The sequence below is a fragment of the Narcine bancroftii genome, chromosome 1, assembly GCF_036971445.1.
Source record: "Narcine bancroftii isolate sNarBan1 chromosome 1, sNarBan1.hap1, whole genome shotgun sequence".
Taxonomy (NCBI): domain Eukaryota; kingdom Metazoa; phylum Chordata; class Chondrichthyes; order Torpediniformes; family Narcinidae; genus Narcine; species Narcine bancroftii.
The window spans coordinates 164790504-164806873 of record NC_091469.1 but is presented as its reverse complement, the minus strand read 5'-3'; the positions used below and the strand labels follow the sequence as shown (position 1 = coordinate 164806873).

Sequence of the window (16370 nt, the reverse complement as noted above, 5' to 3'; positions counted from 1 at the left end):
TAGATCACAGTACTGCCAGACATAGTCCTCAGTCACCAGTACAGACCCACACAGACCATCAGACACCAGTACAGCCCATCACATGCCATCAGACATCAGTACAGCCCAACGCAGAACGCAGACTGTTAGATCCCAGTACAAAATGACACAGACCATCAGCCACCAGTACAGCCCATCAAATGCCATCAGACATCAGTAGAGTTCAACACAGACCATCAGACACCAGTACAGCCAGACACAGACCATCAGACACCAGTACAGCACGACACAAGCCATCAGACATCAGTACAGCCCGTCCCATGCCCTCACACATCAGTACAGCCCGACACAGACCGTTAGATCCCAATAGAGCCAGACATAGGCCATCAGACACCAGTACAGCCCATCACATGCCATCAGACATCAGTGCAGCCCAATGCAGACTGTTAGATCCCAGTACAAAATGACACAGACCATCAGCCACCAGTACAGCCCATCAAATGCCATCAGACATCAGTAGAGGAGAACACAGACCATCGGACACCAGTATAGCCAGACACAGGCCATCAGACACCATTACAGCACCACACCATTAGATCCCAATACAGCCAGACACAGGCTAACAGACACCAGAAAAGCATCACACAGACCGTTAGATCCCAGTAGAGCCAGACACAAGCCATCAGACATCAATAGGGCCCAACACAGACGATTAGACACCAGTACAGCCAGACACAGGCCATCAGACACCAGTATAGCCCATCACATGCCATCAGACACCAGTATAGCCCGTCACATGCCCTCACACATCAGTACAGCCCGACACAGACCGTTAGATCCCAATACAGCCAGACATAGGCCATCAGACATCAGTAGAACACAACACAGACTATCAGACACCAGTACAGCCAAACACAGGCCATCAGACACAAGTACAGACACACACAGAGCAGTAGATCACAGTACTGCCAGACATAGTACATCAGACAACAGAACAGCCTCACACAGACCATTAGATTCCAGTTCAGCCAGACACAGGCCATCAGACATCAATAGAGACCAACAAAGATGATCAGACACCATTACAGCCAGACAAAGGCCATCGGACACCAGTACAGCCCATCACATGGCATCAGACATCAGTACAGCCCAACACAGACCTTTAGCTCCCAATACAGACAGACACAGGCCATCAGTACAGCACAACACAGACTATCAGACACCAGTACAGCCAGACACAGGCCATCAGACACAGGCCATTAGACACAAGTACAAACAAACACAGAGCAGTAGATCACAGTACTGCCAGACATGGTCCTCAGACACCAGTACAGACCCACACAGATCATCAGACACCAGTACAGCCAGATATAGGCCATCAGACACCAGTACAGCACATCACATGCCATCATACATCAGTACAGCCCAACGCAGACTGTTAGATCCCAGTACAAAATGACACAGACCATCAGCCACCAGTACAGCCCAACAAATGCCATCAGACATCAGTAGAGATCAACACAGACCATCAGATACCAGTACAGCCTCACTCAGACCATTAGATTCCAGTACAGCACAATACAGACTATCAGACACCAGTACATCCCAACATAGGCCATCAGACACAAGTACAGCCCATCACATGCCATCAGACATCAGTACGCCCAATACAGACTGTTAGATCCCAGTACAAAATGACACAGGCTACCAGTACAGCCCATGAAATGCCATCAGACATCAGTAGGGCACAACACAGTCCATCAGATTCCAGAACAGCCCATCTCATGCCATCAGACATCAGTGCAGCCCAACACAGACTGTTAGATCCCGACATAGGCCATCAGACACAAGTACAGCCCATCACATGCCATCAGACATCAGTGGAGCAGTACAAAACGACACAGACCATCAGCCACCAGTACAGCCCATCAAATGCCATCAGACATCAGTGGAGCAGAACACAGACCATCGGACACCAGCCAGACACAGGCCATCAGACACCATTACAGCACCACACTGTTAGATCCCAGTACAGCCAGACACAGGCCATCAGACATCAGTACAGCCCGAAATAGTCTATCCACGGAAATAGTCTATCCACATCCATTCTGTCTATCCCTTTCATAATCTTAAATACTTCTATCAAATCCCCTCTCAACCTTCTACGCTCCAAAGAATAAAGACCTAATCTGTCCAATCTCTCCCTATACTCTAGATGCTTAAACCCAGGTAACATTCTGGTAAACCTTCTCTGCACTCTCTCCACTCTGTTTATATCCTTCCTATAAGTAGGCGACCAGAACTGCACACAGAACTCCAAATTAGGCCGCACCAACGTCTTATACAATCTCAATATCACCTCCCAACTCCTATATTCCATGCAATGATTGATAAACGCCAGCATACTAAAAGCCTTCTTCACCACCCTATTCACATGAGTTTCTACCTTCAGGGAACGATGTACCGTCACTCCTAAATCTTTCTGCTCTTCTGTATTCCTCAATGCTCTCCCATTTACCACATATGTCCTGTTCTGATTCTTCTTACCAAAATGAAGCACCTCACACTTATCAGCATTAAATTCCATCTGCCATTTTTCAGCCCACTTTTCTAAGCAGCCCAAATCCCTCTGCAATCCTTGAAAACCTTCTTCATTATCCACTATTCCACCTATCTTAGTATCGTCTGCATATTTACTAATCCAATTCACCACCTCATCATCTAGATCATTAATGTATATAACGAACAACAATGGGCCCAATACAGATCCTTGAGGCACACCACTGGTCACCGGCCTCCAACCTGACAGACAATTATCCACTACCACTCTCTGGCCTCTCCCTTTCAGCCAATGTTCAATCCATTTGACTATCTCAAAATTTATACCTAAAGACTGCACCTTCCTAACTAACCTTCCATGTGGTACCTTATCGAAGGCCTTACTGAAGTCCATATAGACAACATCCACTGCACTACCCTCATCCACATTCCTAGTCACCTCTTCAAAAAATTCAATCAGATTGGTCAAACATGACCTTCCTCCCACAAATCCATGTTGAGTGCTCCTGATCAGACCCTGTCTATCCAGATGTTTATAAGTACTATCTCTAAGAATTTTCTCCATTAATTTACCTACCACAGACGTCAAACTTACAGGCCGATAGTTGCCAGGCTTCCTCCTTGAACCCATAAGTACAGCCCATAACATGCCATCAGACATCAGTACGCCCAACGCAGACTGTTAGATCCCAGTTCAAAATGACACAGACCATCAGTCACCAGTATAGCCCATCAAATGCAAACAGACATCAGTAGGGCACAACACAGTCCATCAGACCCCAGTACAGCACAACACTGACTATCAGACATTAGTACAGCACGACACAGGACATCAGACACCAGGGCAGCCCGGCACATGCCATCACACATCAATACAGCCCAACACAGGCCAGCAGACACCAGTACAGCCCGACATAGGCTATCAGACACAAGTACAGCCCATCACATGACATCAGACATCAGTACGCCCAATGCAGACTGTTAGATCCCAGTTCAAAATGACACAGACCATCAGTCACCAGTACAGCCCATCAAATGCCATCAGATATCAGTAGGGCACAACACAGTCCATCAGACCCCAGTACAGCACGACACTGACTATCAGACATTAGTACAGCACGACACAGGACATCAGACACCAGTGCAGCCCGGCACATGCCATCACACATCAATACAGCCCAACACAGGCCAGCAGACACCAGTACAGCCCGACATAGGCTATCAGACACAAGTACAGCCCATCACATGACATCAGACATCAGTACGCCCAACGCAGACTGTTAGATCCCAGTTCAAAATGACGCAGACCATCAGTCACCAGTACAGCCCATCAAATGCCATCAGACATCAGTAGGGCACAACACAGTCCATCAGACCCCAGTACAGCACGACACTGACTATCAGGCACAACACAGACCATCAGACACCAGTACAGGCCGACACAAACTATTAGATCCCAGTACAGCACGACATAGACCATCAGACACCAGTACAGCCCCAAAGAGACCATCAGATCTCAGTACAGCCAGACACAAGCCATCAGACATCGGTAGAGCACAACACAGACCATCAGATCCCAGAACAGCATGACACAGATCATCAACACCAGTATAGCCCAACACAGGCCATCAGACACCAGTACAGCCCGTCACATGCCATCAGACATCGGTAGAGCACAACACAGACCATCAGACACCAGTACAGCTACACACAGTCCATCAGACACCAGTACAGCCCCACACAGATCATTAGATTCCAGTACAGACAGATACAGGCCATCAGACATCAATAGAGCCCAACACAGAACATCATATCCCAGTACAGCATGACATAGACCATCAGACACCAGTTCAGCCCCAAAGAGACCATCAGATCCCAGTACAGCCTCATACAGTCCATTAGATCCCAGTACAGCACAACACAGACCATCAGACACCAGTACATCCTAACATAGGCCATCAGACACCAGAACAGCCCGTACCATGCCATCAGAGATCAGTACAGGCCGACACTGACCGTTAGATCGCAATACATCTAGACATAGGCCATCAGTAGAGCCCAACACAGACTATCAGACACCAATACAGCTCGACACAGGCCATCAGACATCAGTACAGTATGACATAGACCATCAGACACCAGTACAGCCCCAAAGAGACCATCAGATCTCAGTACAGCTTCACACAGACCATTAGATCCAAGTACAGCACAACATAGGCCATCAGACACCAGAATAGCCCATCACATGCCATCAAACATCAGTAGAGCACAACACGGACCATCAGACACAAGTACAGCCAGACACAGGCCATCAGACACCAGTACAGCACCACACAGACCGATAGATCCCAGTACAGCCAGACACAGGCCATCAGACATCAATAGAGTCCAACAAAGACCATCACATCCCAGTAAAGCACAACATAGACCATCAGACACCAGTACAGCATGACACAGAACTTTGGACACCAGTACAACCCAACACAGGCCATCAGACACCAGTACAGAACCACAGACCGTTAGATCCCAGTACAGCCAGACACAAGACATCAGACATCAATATAGCCCAACATAGACCATCAGACACCAGTATAGCCAGATAAAGGCCATCAGACACCAGTACAGCCCCACACAGACCATCAGATCCCAGTACAGCCCCACACAGACCATCAGATCCAAGTACAGCCCAACACAGGCCATCAGATCCTAGTACAGCCCAACACAGGCCATCAGACACCAGTACAGCCCGACACATACCGTTAGATCCCAGTACAGCACAACATTGACCATCAGACACCAGTACAGCCAGATACAGGCCTTCAGACACAAGTACAGACCCACACAGACTAGTAGATCCCAGTACAACTAGAGACAGACCATCAGACACAAGTACAGATCCACACAGACCATTAGACACTTGTACAGCCCCACCAGACTCAAAGCCCCACCAGACTCAAAGCCCCACCAGACTCAAAGCCCCACCAGACTCAAAGCCCCACCAGACTCAAAGCCCCACCAGACTCAAAGCCCCACCAGACTCAAAGCCCCACCAGACTCAAAGCCCCACCAGACTCAAAGCCCCACCAGACTCAAAGCCCCTCCAGACTCAAAGCCCCTCCAGACTCAAAGCCCCACCAGACTCAAAGCCCCACCATGCCCACAGCCCCACCATGCCCACAGCCCCACCGGACCCACAGCCCCACCGGACCCACAGCCCCACCGGACCCACAGCCCCACCGGACCCACAGCCCCACCGGACCCACAGCCCCACCGGACCCACAGCCCCACCGGACCCACAGCCCCACCGGACCCACAGCCCCACCGGACCCACAGCCCCACCGGACCCACAGCCCCACCGGACCCACAGCCCCACCGGACCCACAGCCCACCGAGCCCACACCCCCACCGTGCCCACTCCTCCACCGTGCTCACACCCCACCTAGCCCACATCCCACCGTGCACTCAGCCCGCCGTGCCCTCAGCCCGCCGTGCCCTCAGCCCGCCGTGCCCTCAGCCCGCCGTGCCCTCAGCCCGCCGTGCCCTCAGCCCGCCGTGCCCACAGCCCCGCCGTGCCCACAGCCCCACCGTGTCAATCCCCAGCATGATACCTGCCTCACCTTGCGGAGAATGGTGTCGACATACTTCCTCAGTGGGTGGTTGTACCGGACGGTGTTGCTGACCTTCCTCACCTCCTTCAGGGATAGGGTGGGAGGCAGAGGTGAACTGAATCGGCAGGAACTGGGGTACGGTGAAACCACAGGCCAGAGGCCTTGCGGGACAGTCTTACTGCTGTCCCCTGGACCTTTAATGACGGATTACTCTCCTCCCTGCAACAGCACCTCTTACACCCAAAGATATCAGAGCAGTAGGCCATTCAGCTCATCAATTCCCACTCAGCTCCACTGGCCAACCTTCTCCCCATAACATTTAATGCCCTGGTTAATCAACAACCTATCAATCTCTGCCTAAATGGACCAAATGTCCCAGCCTTTATAATCACCTGTGGCAGAAACTCACCACCCTCTACTCTATACACATCTTTCAACATACAAAATGTTTCCATAGGGAACCCCCCCACCCCCCCCCATTCTCCTAAATTACAACGAGTACAGGCCAAGAGCTGTCAAACGTTCTACATATGATAACCCTTTCATTCCCAGAATTATCTTTGTGGACCTCCTTTGTCTCTTCTCGAACATCAATGGTGGAAGTGAAAGAAAAGGTCAGAAAAGGGTCTGTGATTGGGCAGAAGGTGTAGGTCATTTGAGAGAAGAGGAGATAGAGGTAGGGTCCAAGGAGGGAGTGGTTGGAGGTAAGGGGGAAGTAGGAGTGAGTGGTGTGTGGATCGTCGTGGTGGAGGAGAGGTATCCATGGCAATTGTATGGCCATATCCAGTTCAACTCGGAAAAAGAGTGAGGGAATAGGCACAGAGTCGAAGGAAGTAAGGAAAACGAGCAGTGAGGTGATGGTACCCGTACAGGTTAAAGAGGAGGAAGTGCTTGCTGTCTTAAACCAAATAAGGATGGATAAATCCCCAGGGCCTGAAAAGATTTTCCATCAGGCCTTGAGAGGGGGCTAGTGTAGAAATTTCAGGGGGTCAGGCAGAAATATTTAAAATGTCCTTAGCCATGGGTGAGTTGCTGGAGGATTGGAGGGGAGCTCATGTTGTTCCGTTGTTTAATAAAGGTTCCAAACGTAACCCTGGAAATTATAGGCCAGTGAACCTGACGTCAGTAGTAGGTAAATTATTGGAAGGTTTTCTAAGAGATCGGATATACAATTATTTGGATAACCAGAAACTAATTAGGGACAGTCAACATGGTTTTGTACATGGTAGGTCATATTTAACCAACCTTATAGAGATTTTCGAGGAGATTACCAGGAATGTTGATGCAGGAAAAGCCGTGGATGTTGTCTACATGGACTTTTGTAAGGCCTTTGACAAGGTCCCACATGGGAGGTTAGTCAGGAAGGTTCGACGCTAGGTATTCATGGTGAAGTAATGAACTGGATTCGACATTAGCTGGATGGGAGAAGCCAGAGAGTAGTGGTGGATGATGCTTCTCAGACTGGAGGCCTGTGACTAGAGGTGCCTCAGGGATCGGTGCTGGGATCATTGTTGTTTGTCATCTATATCAATGATCTGGATGACAATGTGGTAAATTGGATCAGCAAGTTTGCAGATGACACTAAGATTGGAGACGTTGTGGAGAGTGAAGAAGGTTTTAAAAGTTTGCAGAGGGATCTAGACAAGCTTGACAATGGCAGATGGAACTTGACAAGAAAGGACGTACACGGTGAATGGTCGGGTACTAAGGAGTGGAGTAGAACAGAGCAATCCTGGAATACAGGTACATAATTCCCTGAAAGTGGCGTCTCAGGTGGACAGGGTTGTAAAGAGAGCTTTTGGCCTATTGGCCTTCATAAATCAAAGTATTGAGTCCAGGAGTTGGGATGTTATGGTGAAGTTGTATAAGGCATTGGTGAGGCCACATTTGGAGGACTGTGTGCAGTTTTGGTCACCGAACTACAGGAAAGATATCAATAAGATAGAAAGAGTGCAGAGAAGATTTACTAGGATGTTGCCCGGACTTCAGGAACTGAGTTACAGGGAAAGGTTAAACAGGTTAGGACTTTATTCCCTGGAGCGTAGAAGAATGAGGGGAGATTTGATCAAGGTATTTAAAATTATGAGGGGGACAGACAGAGTAAATGTAGGTCGGCTTTTTCCACTGAGGAAGGGTTAGATACAAACCAGAGGACATGGGTTATGGGTGAAAGGGGAAAAGTTTAGGGGGAACATCTTCACACAGAGAGTGGTGGGGGTGTGGAACGAGTGAAAGGGGAAAGTTTTAGACGGAACTTCACACAGAGAGGTGGTGAATGTGGGCTCAATTTTAACATTTAAGAAGAGTTTGGGCAGGTACATGGATGGGAGGGGGATGGAGGGCTATGGACTGGGTGCAGGTCATAGGGAACTAGGCAGACTATTTCAGCTAAGACAAGAAGGGCTGAAGGGCCTGTTTTCTGTGCTGTAATGTTCCAGGGTTCTATGCTACATTTGGGTGAATGGAACCAGGACAGACTTGCTGTGTTAATGGCAGGTGAGGGCACGATGAGCAAACAACTGGTTCTGGCAGGAGGCAGAGGGTAGTGGTGGAAGGAGGGTTTTCAGACTGGAAACCTATGAGAAATGTGTGCGGGAGCCCCACTTCCCGTCACATGCATGACTACTTGGATGTGAATGGAGCAGGCTCGATGAGTAACTGCAGATGACACGGCAGGTGGGAGGTGGACGGTGAGGAAGGATGTCGGAGGCTACAGCGGGACATGGATCAGCCGGTTGGAGTGCTGCAAATGAAAGTTAACCCTGACAAGGAAAGGTGATGGTTTTTGGGGGTTAAGAAGGTAGGCCACAAAGGCACAGAGGGACCTTGGGGTGCAAGGGTGGATGGATTGTGAGGAAGGCATATGACAAGCTTGCCCTCGTAGATTGGCGATATACCGTGTAGGTTGGAGTGTTACCTAAAGGGGCAGCTCCTTGTCTGCTGCACTTCAGCTCCACGCTCCTGCTCTAAGGCAGCTCAGTGCAAAGTTGGGGTTGGGCATTTGGAAGGTCTCTGGGTGGGGTGGTCATTGGGCCTGGGCAAGTTGGCTATTCACAGGTTGAGGCGTTGGGCGGTTGAGGGTGTGGGGCGAGCTGACTGCCTGCCCATCCTTTTGGGGTTACGTCCGGGCCCGTGCGGTGTTGGAGTGGGAACAGATGGTGTCTGAGGGGACGCTGGCCAAGTTCTGGGAATGGTGGAGCTCCCCAGGGATCAAGTCTGTTGTAGATAGTAACAATGGGATTTTAATTTGATAATGTAAATTGTGTGTAACAGAGGGGCAGAACAGGCTTTACGTTTCTGCAAATGACCAACAATGGTTGGGATGTTACTCCACAACATCACCAAAAGCTGCTCTGGGAACCCTTCGGGTAGCACGGATGAATTAGCGGTTAGCACCATACTGTTACAGCGCCAGTGATCGGTACCGGGGTTCAAATCCCACGCTGTCTGTAAGGAGTTTGTACATTCTCTCCGTGTCTGCATGGGTTTTCCCCGGAGGCTCCGGTTTCCTCCCACCCTTCAAAACGTACCGGGGGGGTTATAGGAGAATGAGGTGTAATTGGGAGGCACGGACTCATGAGTTGAAAGGGCCTGTTCCGTGTACATCTACATTTAACCATATAACAATTACAGTACGGAAACAGGCCATCTTGGCCCCTCTTGTCCACACCGATCCAAGTGAACTCCACTAGTCCCAATTTCCTGCTCCCTGCCCATTGCCCTCCAACCCCCTCACATCCATGTACTCATACAACCATTCCACTCAACCACCACTCTCTGAGTGAAGAAGCCCCCTCTCATGCTACTTCTAAACTTTTGCCCCCAACCCTTAACTTATGACCCTTTGTTCTAATCTCACCTACCCTCAAGGGGAAGAACCTATTCACATCTACTCTATTCCCCTCATAATTTTAAATACCTCTATCAAATACCCCCTCGACCTTCGACGCTCCAATGAATAAAGACCCAGTCTACTCAATCTTTCTCCGTATTCCAGATACTGCAATCCAGGCAACATTTTAGTAAATCGTCTCTGCACCCTCTCTAGCATATTGATATCCTTCCTATAATTTGGAGACCAGAACTGCACACAATATTCCAAGTTTGGCCTCACCACTGCCTTGAACAAATTAAATTAAAACAACATGTGTAGTTCTAGTCACCACACTGCAGGATGTGGTGGTGCTGGAGAGGGTGCAGAGGATACTCACCAGGATGACAACCTCCCCACCCACCCAATCCAACCCCCACCCACTTATCCCCAACCTCTTCCCTACCAACTTGTCCACAACCCCCACCTACTTCAACCCTCACCCATTCATCCCCCGACCATCACCTAATCCAACCCCCACCAACTCACCTGTGACCCTACCCCATTCCCACCTACTTTGATCCCCAACCATTCATCCCCCAACACCCTCCCCACCCACTTTCTCTGACCCCCCCACCCACATTCCTCAACCTCCTACCCTGCTCCACCTTCTCCAACCCGACTCACTCGTTTCCCCCGACCCCCTCCCCACCCCCACATACTTTGACCACCACCCCTCCCCCACCTCGATGGATCCCGCAACACCTCCCCCACCCACCCTGCCTCCTCTCTTCCACCCAGCCCAAACCCCTCCCCCACCCATATCTCCTCTACCCACCCCTCCTGCATCCTCTCTGTCCCCAGTCACCCACTCCTCCACCACCCACTCCTTCCCACCCTCCCCAACCAACCATCCCCCACCCACCCCTACCCCACCCCCCACCCACCCCTACCCCACCCCTCCCCCATACCAACCTCTCCAACCCACTCCTTACCCTTCCCACCCCCTACACACCACCACCCCCTCTCACCAACTCCTCACCCTCCCCATCCCCCACACACGCCCCCAACTCTCCACCTCCCACCCACCTCCATCACATCCTCCAGCGTTTCCTCGGCCTCCACCCTCTCGGTCAGGAGCTTGGCAACCTTGAACTGGGAGCGCAGCAGGAGGTGGTGGGGCTGAGCGGCCATCCAGCAGGATCGGGGCAGCTCCACAAGGCCGTAGCCCAGCAGCAACACCAGCAGGAAGAGGCCCCACGTGTTGGCCGCGGTGATGCCAATGGTCTGAAGCTGGGGCCTGGGTGGGGGGAGGGGGAAAGACAGGAACGAGAGGCTGTGGATGTGCGGGATCATGGTGGGTGTTATGGAATAAGTTAATAAAATTATGATAAAATATATCTTAAAAGGGTAAGATTGTGAGGTTTAGTTATTAGGTCACATTTCACAAACAAATATCTCATTTGCCATGCAAGAGCTAAGCAGGGGTAGACTTTGCATCTGCAGTTGGCCTTGCATAGATAATGGGACATAGGTGTGAGAGTTTCACAAGTAGGTGTTAATGGACCAGCATGTTTGAACAGTATCCAGGCTCAAGAACTGAAAACTCTTTTGCTACTAGACTGGTGCCAGAGTTTTAAATTTCTGATTGGAGTTTGTGGTCCTATGAGGAGCCATGTGATTTTGCAAGCAGTGAGAAAACATCCTTTTTTTTGGGGGGGGGGGGGGGGGGAGGGGGAAAAAGAGAAAGAGACTGAGAGTATTCTGCATTAGTTTGTGGTGAAGGCTGCAAGTTGGCAGACCTGCTGCAAGACCCCATTTCAAGATGGATTTTGAGTTCTGAGTTCAGCCTGCTCTAAATCTCTGTAGTCTATTGCAGAGGTTATGGCTGGTTATTGTGTTTCTCCTGGAATAGGGGAAAAAGAAGAACTCCTTGTGGTAACTTGGAAGAAGAGATAATCTCTTGGAAAAACCCAAGAAGGGGAAAGTTTCTTTGATAAGACACTTCAGTTACTGATTGAAGGAAATCAGTTTCTTTGATAAGACACTTCAGTTACTGATTGAAGGAAATCAGTTTGTGCGTCCAACGAATAACAAATATCTCTGAAACCAACAAAGACCTTCCTGAGTGGTACAACTTAAGTTAAAGGACCAAAGCCCTGTGAATACAATATGTTTAATTCTGGGCACAGTACGGAAGGTTGCCTGATCCTGGTGAACTTGGAGAAGTGAAAAGTGAATGATTGGAGAGTGAAAAAGAACTTTCCTGAACACATACACATACGCTTAGAATTAGAAGGGTACTATTAAGTTAAGTTAATTGTATTAAGTATTGATCTTATTATTCTGTGTTAAGAAAATAAAACCAGTTTTGTTTAAGTAGCCGTTGTCTTGGTGAATTTCTGTGGCTGCTGGATTTTTAGACCTTTGGGCTGGTAACAGGGGACATCTTCACACAGGGGCCTGGGCAGGGGATTACACTGCTGTCTCACTCATGTCTCTCCCACTGCTCCCGCATCATGCACACTGGCCCCCACGTCCCGCCCGCTGCCCCCACGTCCCGCCCGTTGCCCCCACGTCCCGCCCGCTGCCCCCACGTCCTGCCTCGTCTCTCCCACTGCTCCTGCATCATGCTCGCTGCCCCGTCTCGCCTGCTGCCCCATGTCCCATCCGCTGCCACCACGTCTCTCCCGCTGCCCCCACGTCCCGCTCAATGCACCCATGTCCCGCCCACTGCACCCACACCTCGCTCAATGCACCCGCGTCCCGCCCACTGCACCCGCATCCTTCCCACTGCACCCGCGTCCCACCCACTGCACCCATGCCCTGCCCCATGCGTCCAGGCCTCACCAGTCGAGCCGCAGGCCGGGATGTGCAGCCACGTAGATGAGGAGGGTGCCAAAGATGAGCAGGTAGGTGCCGTAGTAGATGGCGTTCTCCACTAGTGCCGTCTTCACCTTGCCAGTAATGGAGAAATCCCCAGAGCGAGCATACGACTGCATGAAGGGCAGCAGGATCCTGGCCACAGAGCACCCCTGTCACCGTCCGGGCAGCTCAGGATGGGGTGGGGAGGAGGGGAGAGGGGACTTCCAGAAACTTGTGGGAGTGGAGTGGGGGCAGTCAGGTCTCGGCAGCGGTTGGGGGTGGTGGGAGGAGGAGGAGGAGTGGAAGTAGAGGTTGGGGGAGACAGTGATGGGGGGGGGGGGCGATAGCGATGGGGAGGACATGATGGGCAGGTCAGTGATGGGGGGGAATCTCATTTCCACAAACTGCCCCAGGGCAGAGGGAGTGCTGCTACATCACGACCTCCCCCCACTCTCCCCTTCCATATCCCCCCCACCCTACTTCCTCATCCCCATCATCCCCGCTCACGACCCCACCTTCCCACTGTCTCCATCCCCATTCTCCCCAGTCCTATCCCTGACCCCACTGATCCCCTGCCGTCCCCACCACCCCCCTGTCCCCATCCACCTCTCCCCCCATCCCCCCCCCTCTGTCGCTCCTGCCCCTTGGGCACCTGCTGTGTTCCTGCCATACTCACCAGGTAAGGAACTGTGATGTCCAGTAGACCACACGCCAGAACACCGGCAGAATTCCATCTGGGATGTAACTCCAGGGCTTGATGCATGGTGGGGGTAGCTGGGGGCCTGGGTTACTGCTGAGGACAGGGAAGCAGGAAGGTCAGCACAACTAGAGGTGTCCCTGTCTACGTGCATGGCCAGGCCGAGGTCCAGAGGGAGGGGACGCAAGGGCCAGGCCAAGGTCCAGAGGGAAGGGGACGTGAGGGTCAGACTGACACCCGGAGGGAGGGGATGCGAGTGCCAGGATGAGGTCCAGAGAGAGGGGATGCAAAGGCCAGTGCAAGAGGTGGGAGCCCGGAGTGTGGACAGGAGATTAGAGGGATACAGGGAGCAGAAGGTGGGGTGCAGAGAACTTACCCGTTGGAGGAGTTGATGTTCACTGTGACTGCACTGGTCAAGTTGGACACTGGTGTGGGCGAGATATGCCGGTGGTCAACAGTACATTGTCTGTAAATAGTCTGAGGGGCAGAGAACATACAGGTCAGGTCTAGGGGTGGGGGGAGGGGGGTGATGGAAAGGGTTCAGGGAGGGGAAGGATACTGGGTTGGGGGGGGAAAGGGTCAAGGCAATGGGGTGAAGGGTGATGGGGGACAGGTGATGGGTAAGACTGGGGGGATGGGGGGAAGGGGATGGAGAAAAGGTTAAGGGGTAAGAGGGAACCAGGGAAGAGTTGGGGGGAGGGAAGGGAAGAAGGTGGCAGGTGAGACAGGCTGGGAGAAGGGAGCTGGGGGGACAGGAAATTGTAGTTGAGGGAGTGGGGGGGGAACAGTTAGGGTGGGTGGGAGGGGCAGGGCATGACAGAGTTGATTAAAGTGGGTGAGAGTGGGCGGGTGCGACAGGGTGGGTGAGAGTGGGAAGTGGGACAGGGTGGTTGAGAGTGGGCGGGTGGGTGAGAGTGGGCGGGTGGGACGGTCAGAGTGGACACTGGGGTCGAGCAGGTAAGGGCCTACCGTGGTGACGTCCAGAGGCAGGATGAAGACAATGAGAAAACACAGATACCAGGCCAGCAACGTGGCCACCACAACCAGACAGTGCTGCTTCCTGAAGTCGGCGTAGCGTGACAGAACCAGCACGGCCAGGACGAACACGGCCACAATGTCGATGGCCAATGCAACCCCACTCATGGTGACTGACAGGGGGAGGGGAGGGGAGGGGGAATGGGGAGAATGGGCAACAGGATTTGTCGTCAATCACACGTCAATGATGGAATTGCCAAAGAAACCTGCCAGAAAATAAAACATGCAAATAGTGAAAGTCATCTCAACATCCTCCACATAGCCTCAGAACTGTCTGCAGTGTGGTGACCGGAACCGTCCGCAGCGCAGAGACCGGAACCATCGACAGCACGGAGACCGGAATTGTCTGCAGTGCGGTGACCCAAACTGTCCACAGTGTGGAGACCGGAACTGTCCACAGTGCGGAGACCAGAATTGTCCGCAGCACGGTGACCCGAACTGTCCACAGTGTGGAGACCGGAACCGTTAGTAGCGCAGAGACCGGAACTGTCCACGGTGCAGAAGCTGGAATTGTCCGCGGCACGGAGGCAGGAATTGTCCGCGGCGCGGTGACCCGAACTGTCCGCGGCGCGGTGACCCGAACTGTCCGCGGTGCGGTGACCCGAACTGTCCGCGGTGTGGAGACCGGAACTGTCCGCAGTGTGGAGACCGGAACTGTCCGCAGTGTGGAGACCGGAACTGTCCGCAGTGTGGAGACCGGAATTCTCCGCAGTGTGGAGACCGGAATTCTCCGCAGTGTGGAGACCGGAATTCTCCGCAGTGTGGAGACCGGAATTCTCCGCAGTGTGGAGACCGGAATTCTCCGCAGTGTGGAGACCGGAATTCTCCGCAGTGTGGAGACCGGAACTGTCCGCAGTGTGGAGACCGGAACTGTCCGCAGTGTGGAGACCGGAACTGTCCGCAGTGTGGAGACCGGAACTGTCCGCAGTGTGGAGACCGGAACTGTCCGCAGTGTGGAGACCGGAACTGTCCGCAGTGTGGAGACCGGAACTGTCCGCAGTGTGGAGACCGGAATTCTCCGCAGTGTGGAGACCGGAATTCTCCGCAGTGTGGAGACCGGAACTGTCCGCAGTGTGGAGACTGGAATTGTCCGCAGTGTGGAGATTGGAGTGGTCTGTGTGAGGTGGTAAGAACTGTACACATTCCCCCAGTGTGGTCTGTGTGACATTACCAGTCCTGTACAGTTCACCAGTGAGCTTCACAGTTTAAATTTGAAATCAAACAATTCACATGTGATTAAAGTGAACATTCCAGATTTTTTTCTAGGTAATTTGTGTACATTTTGGTTTGACCATGTAGAAATTACAGCACTTTTTAAAACATCGTCCCCTCATTTCAGGGCACCATAACGTGTGGGACATGGCAATGGTGTGTACATTAACGTGTTCATGTTTGGTACTTTGTTGCAAATCCCTCACAGGCAACAACTGCTTGACTTCTGTGATTCATCGACATCACCAGGTGCTGAGTATCTTCTCCGATGCTGCTCTGCCGGGCCTCTACTGCAGCCACCTTCGGCTCCTGCTGGTTTCGGGGGCTTCTCTCCTTACGTTTTCTCTAAAGCACGTGGAAGGAAGGCTCAACCTGATTTAGATCGGTCAGTGACTTGGCCATTCAAGAATTTTCCAGGTTTTAGCATCGGCCCATGGATTCTGCTCCATCGTTCGATCCTGAGCTGATTCGTCACGCACTCAGCCCCACTCCCCGGCCTTCTCCCCGTTACCCTTGATGCCATGACTAATCAAATACCTGTCAATCTTTGCCTGAAACACACCCAATGACTTCACTTCCACAGCTGCCTAGGCAACACGTTCCA

The 16370-nt window shown here is 51.9% G+C and overlaps 1 protein-coding gene across 8 annotated transcripts in view; it reads right to left on the bottom strand.

Annotated features, from left to right (window-relative positions):
• lmbrd2b (LMBR1 domain containing 2b) overlaps positions 1 to 16370 on the bottom strand; it is a 147762-nt gene that overhangs the window by 63535 nt on the left and 67857 nt on the right. For 5 of the 8 annotated variants that reach the window (XR_011339993.1, XM_069884573.1, XM_069884511.1 and 2 more), the window contains exons 2-7: positions 14489 to 14760; positions 13896 to 13996; positions 13499 to 13615; positions 12808 to 12975; positions 11047 to 11257; positions 6156 to 6230 (exon numbers count right to left, since the gene is read on the bottom strand). Coding sequence is in view for 7 of the 8 variants with exons in the window: in XM_069884573.1 (XP_069740674.1) it covers positions 6156 to 6230; positions 11047 to 11257; positions 12808 to 12975; positions 13499 to 13615; positions 13896 to 13996; positions 14489 to 14662 (846 nt within the window). In the remaining variant the exon portion in view is untranslated. The remainder of the gene's footprint in view (positions 1 to 6155; positions 6231 to 11046; positions 11258 to 12807; positions 12976 to 13498; positions 13616 to 13895; positions 13997 to 14488; positions 14761 to 16370) is intronic. The other 3 variants (XM_069884539.1, XM_069884554.1, XM_069884564.1) reach the window with 3 other exon arrangements.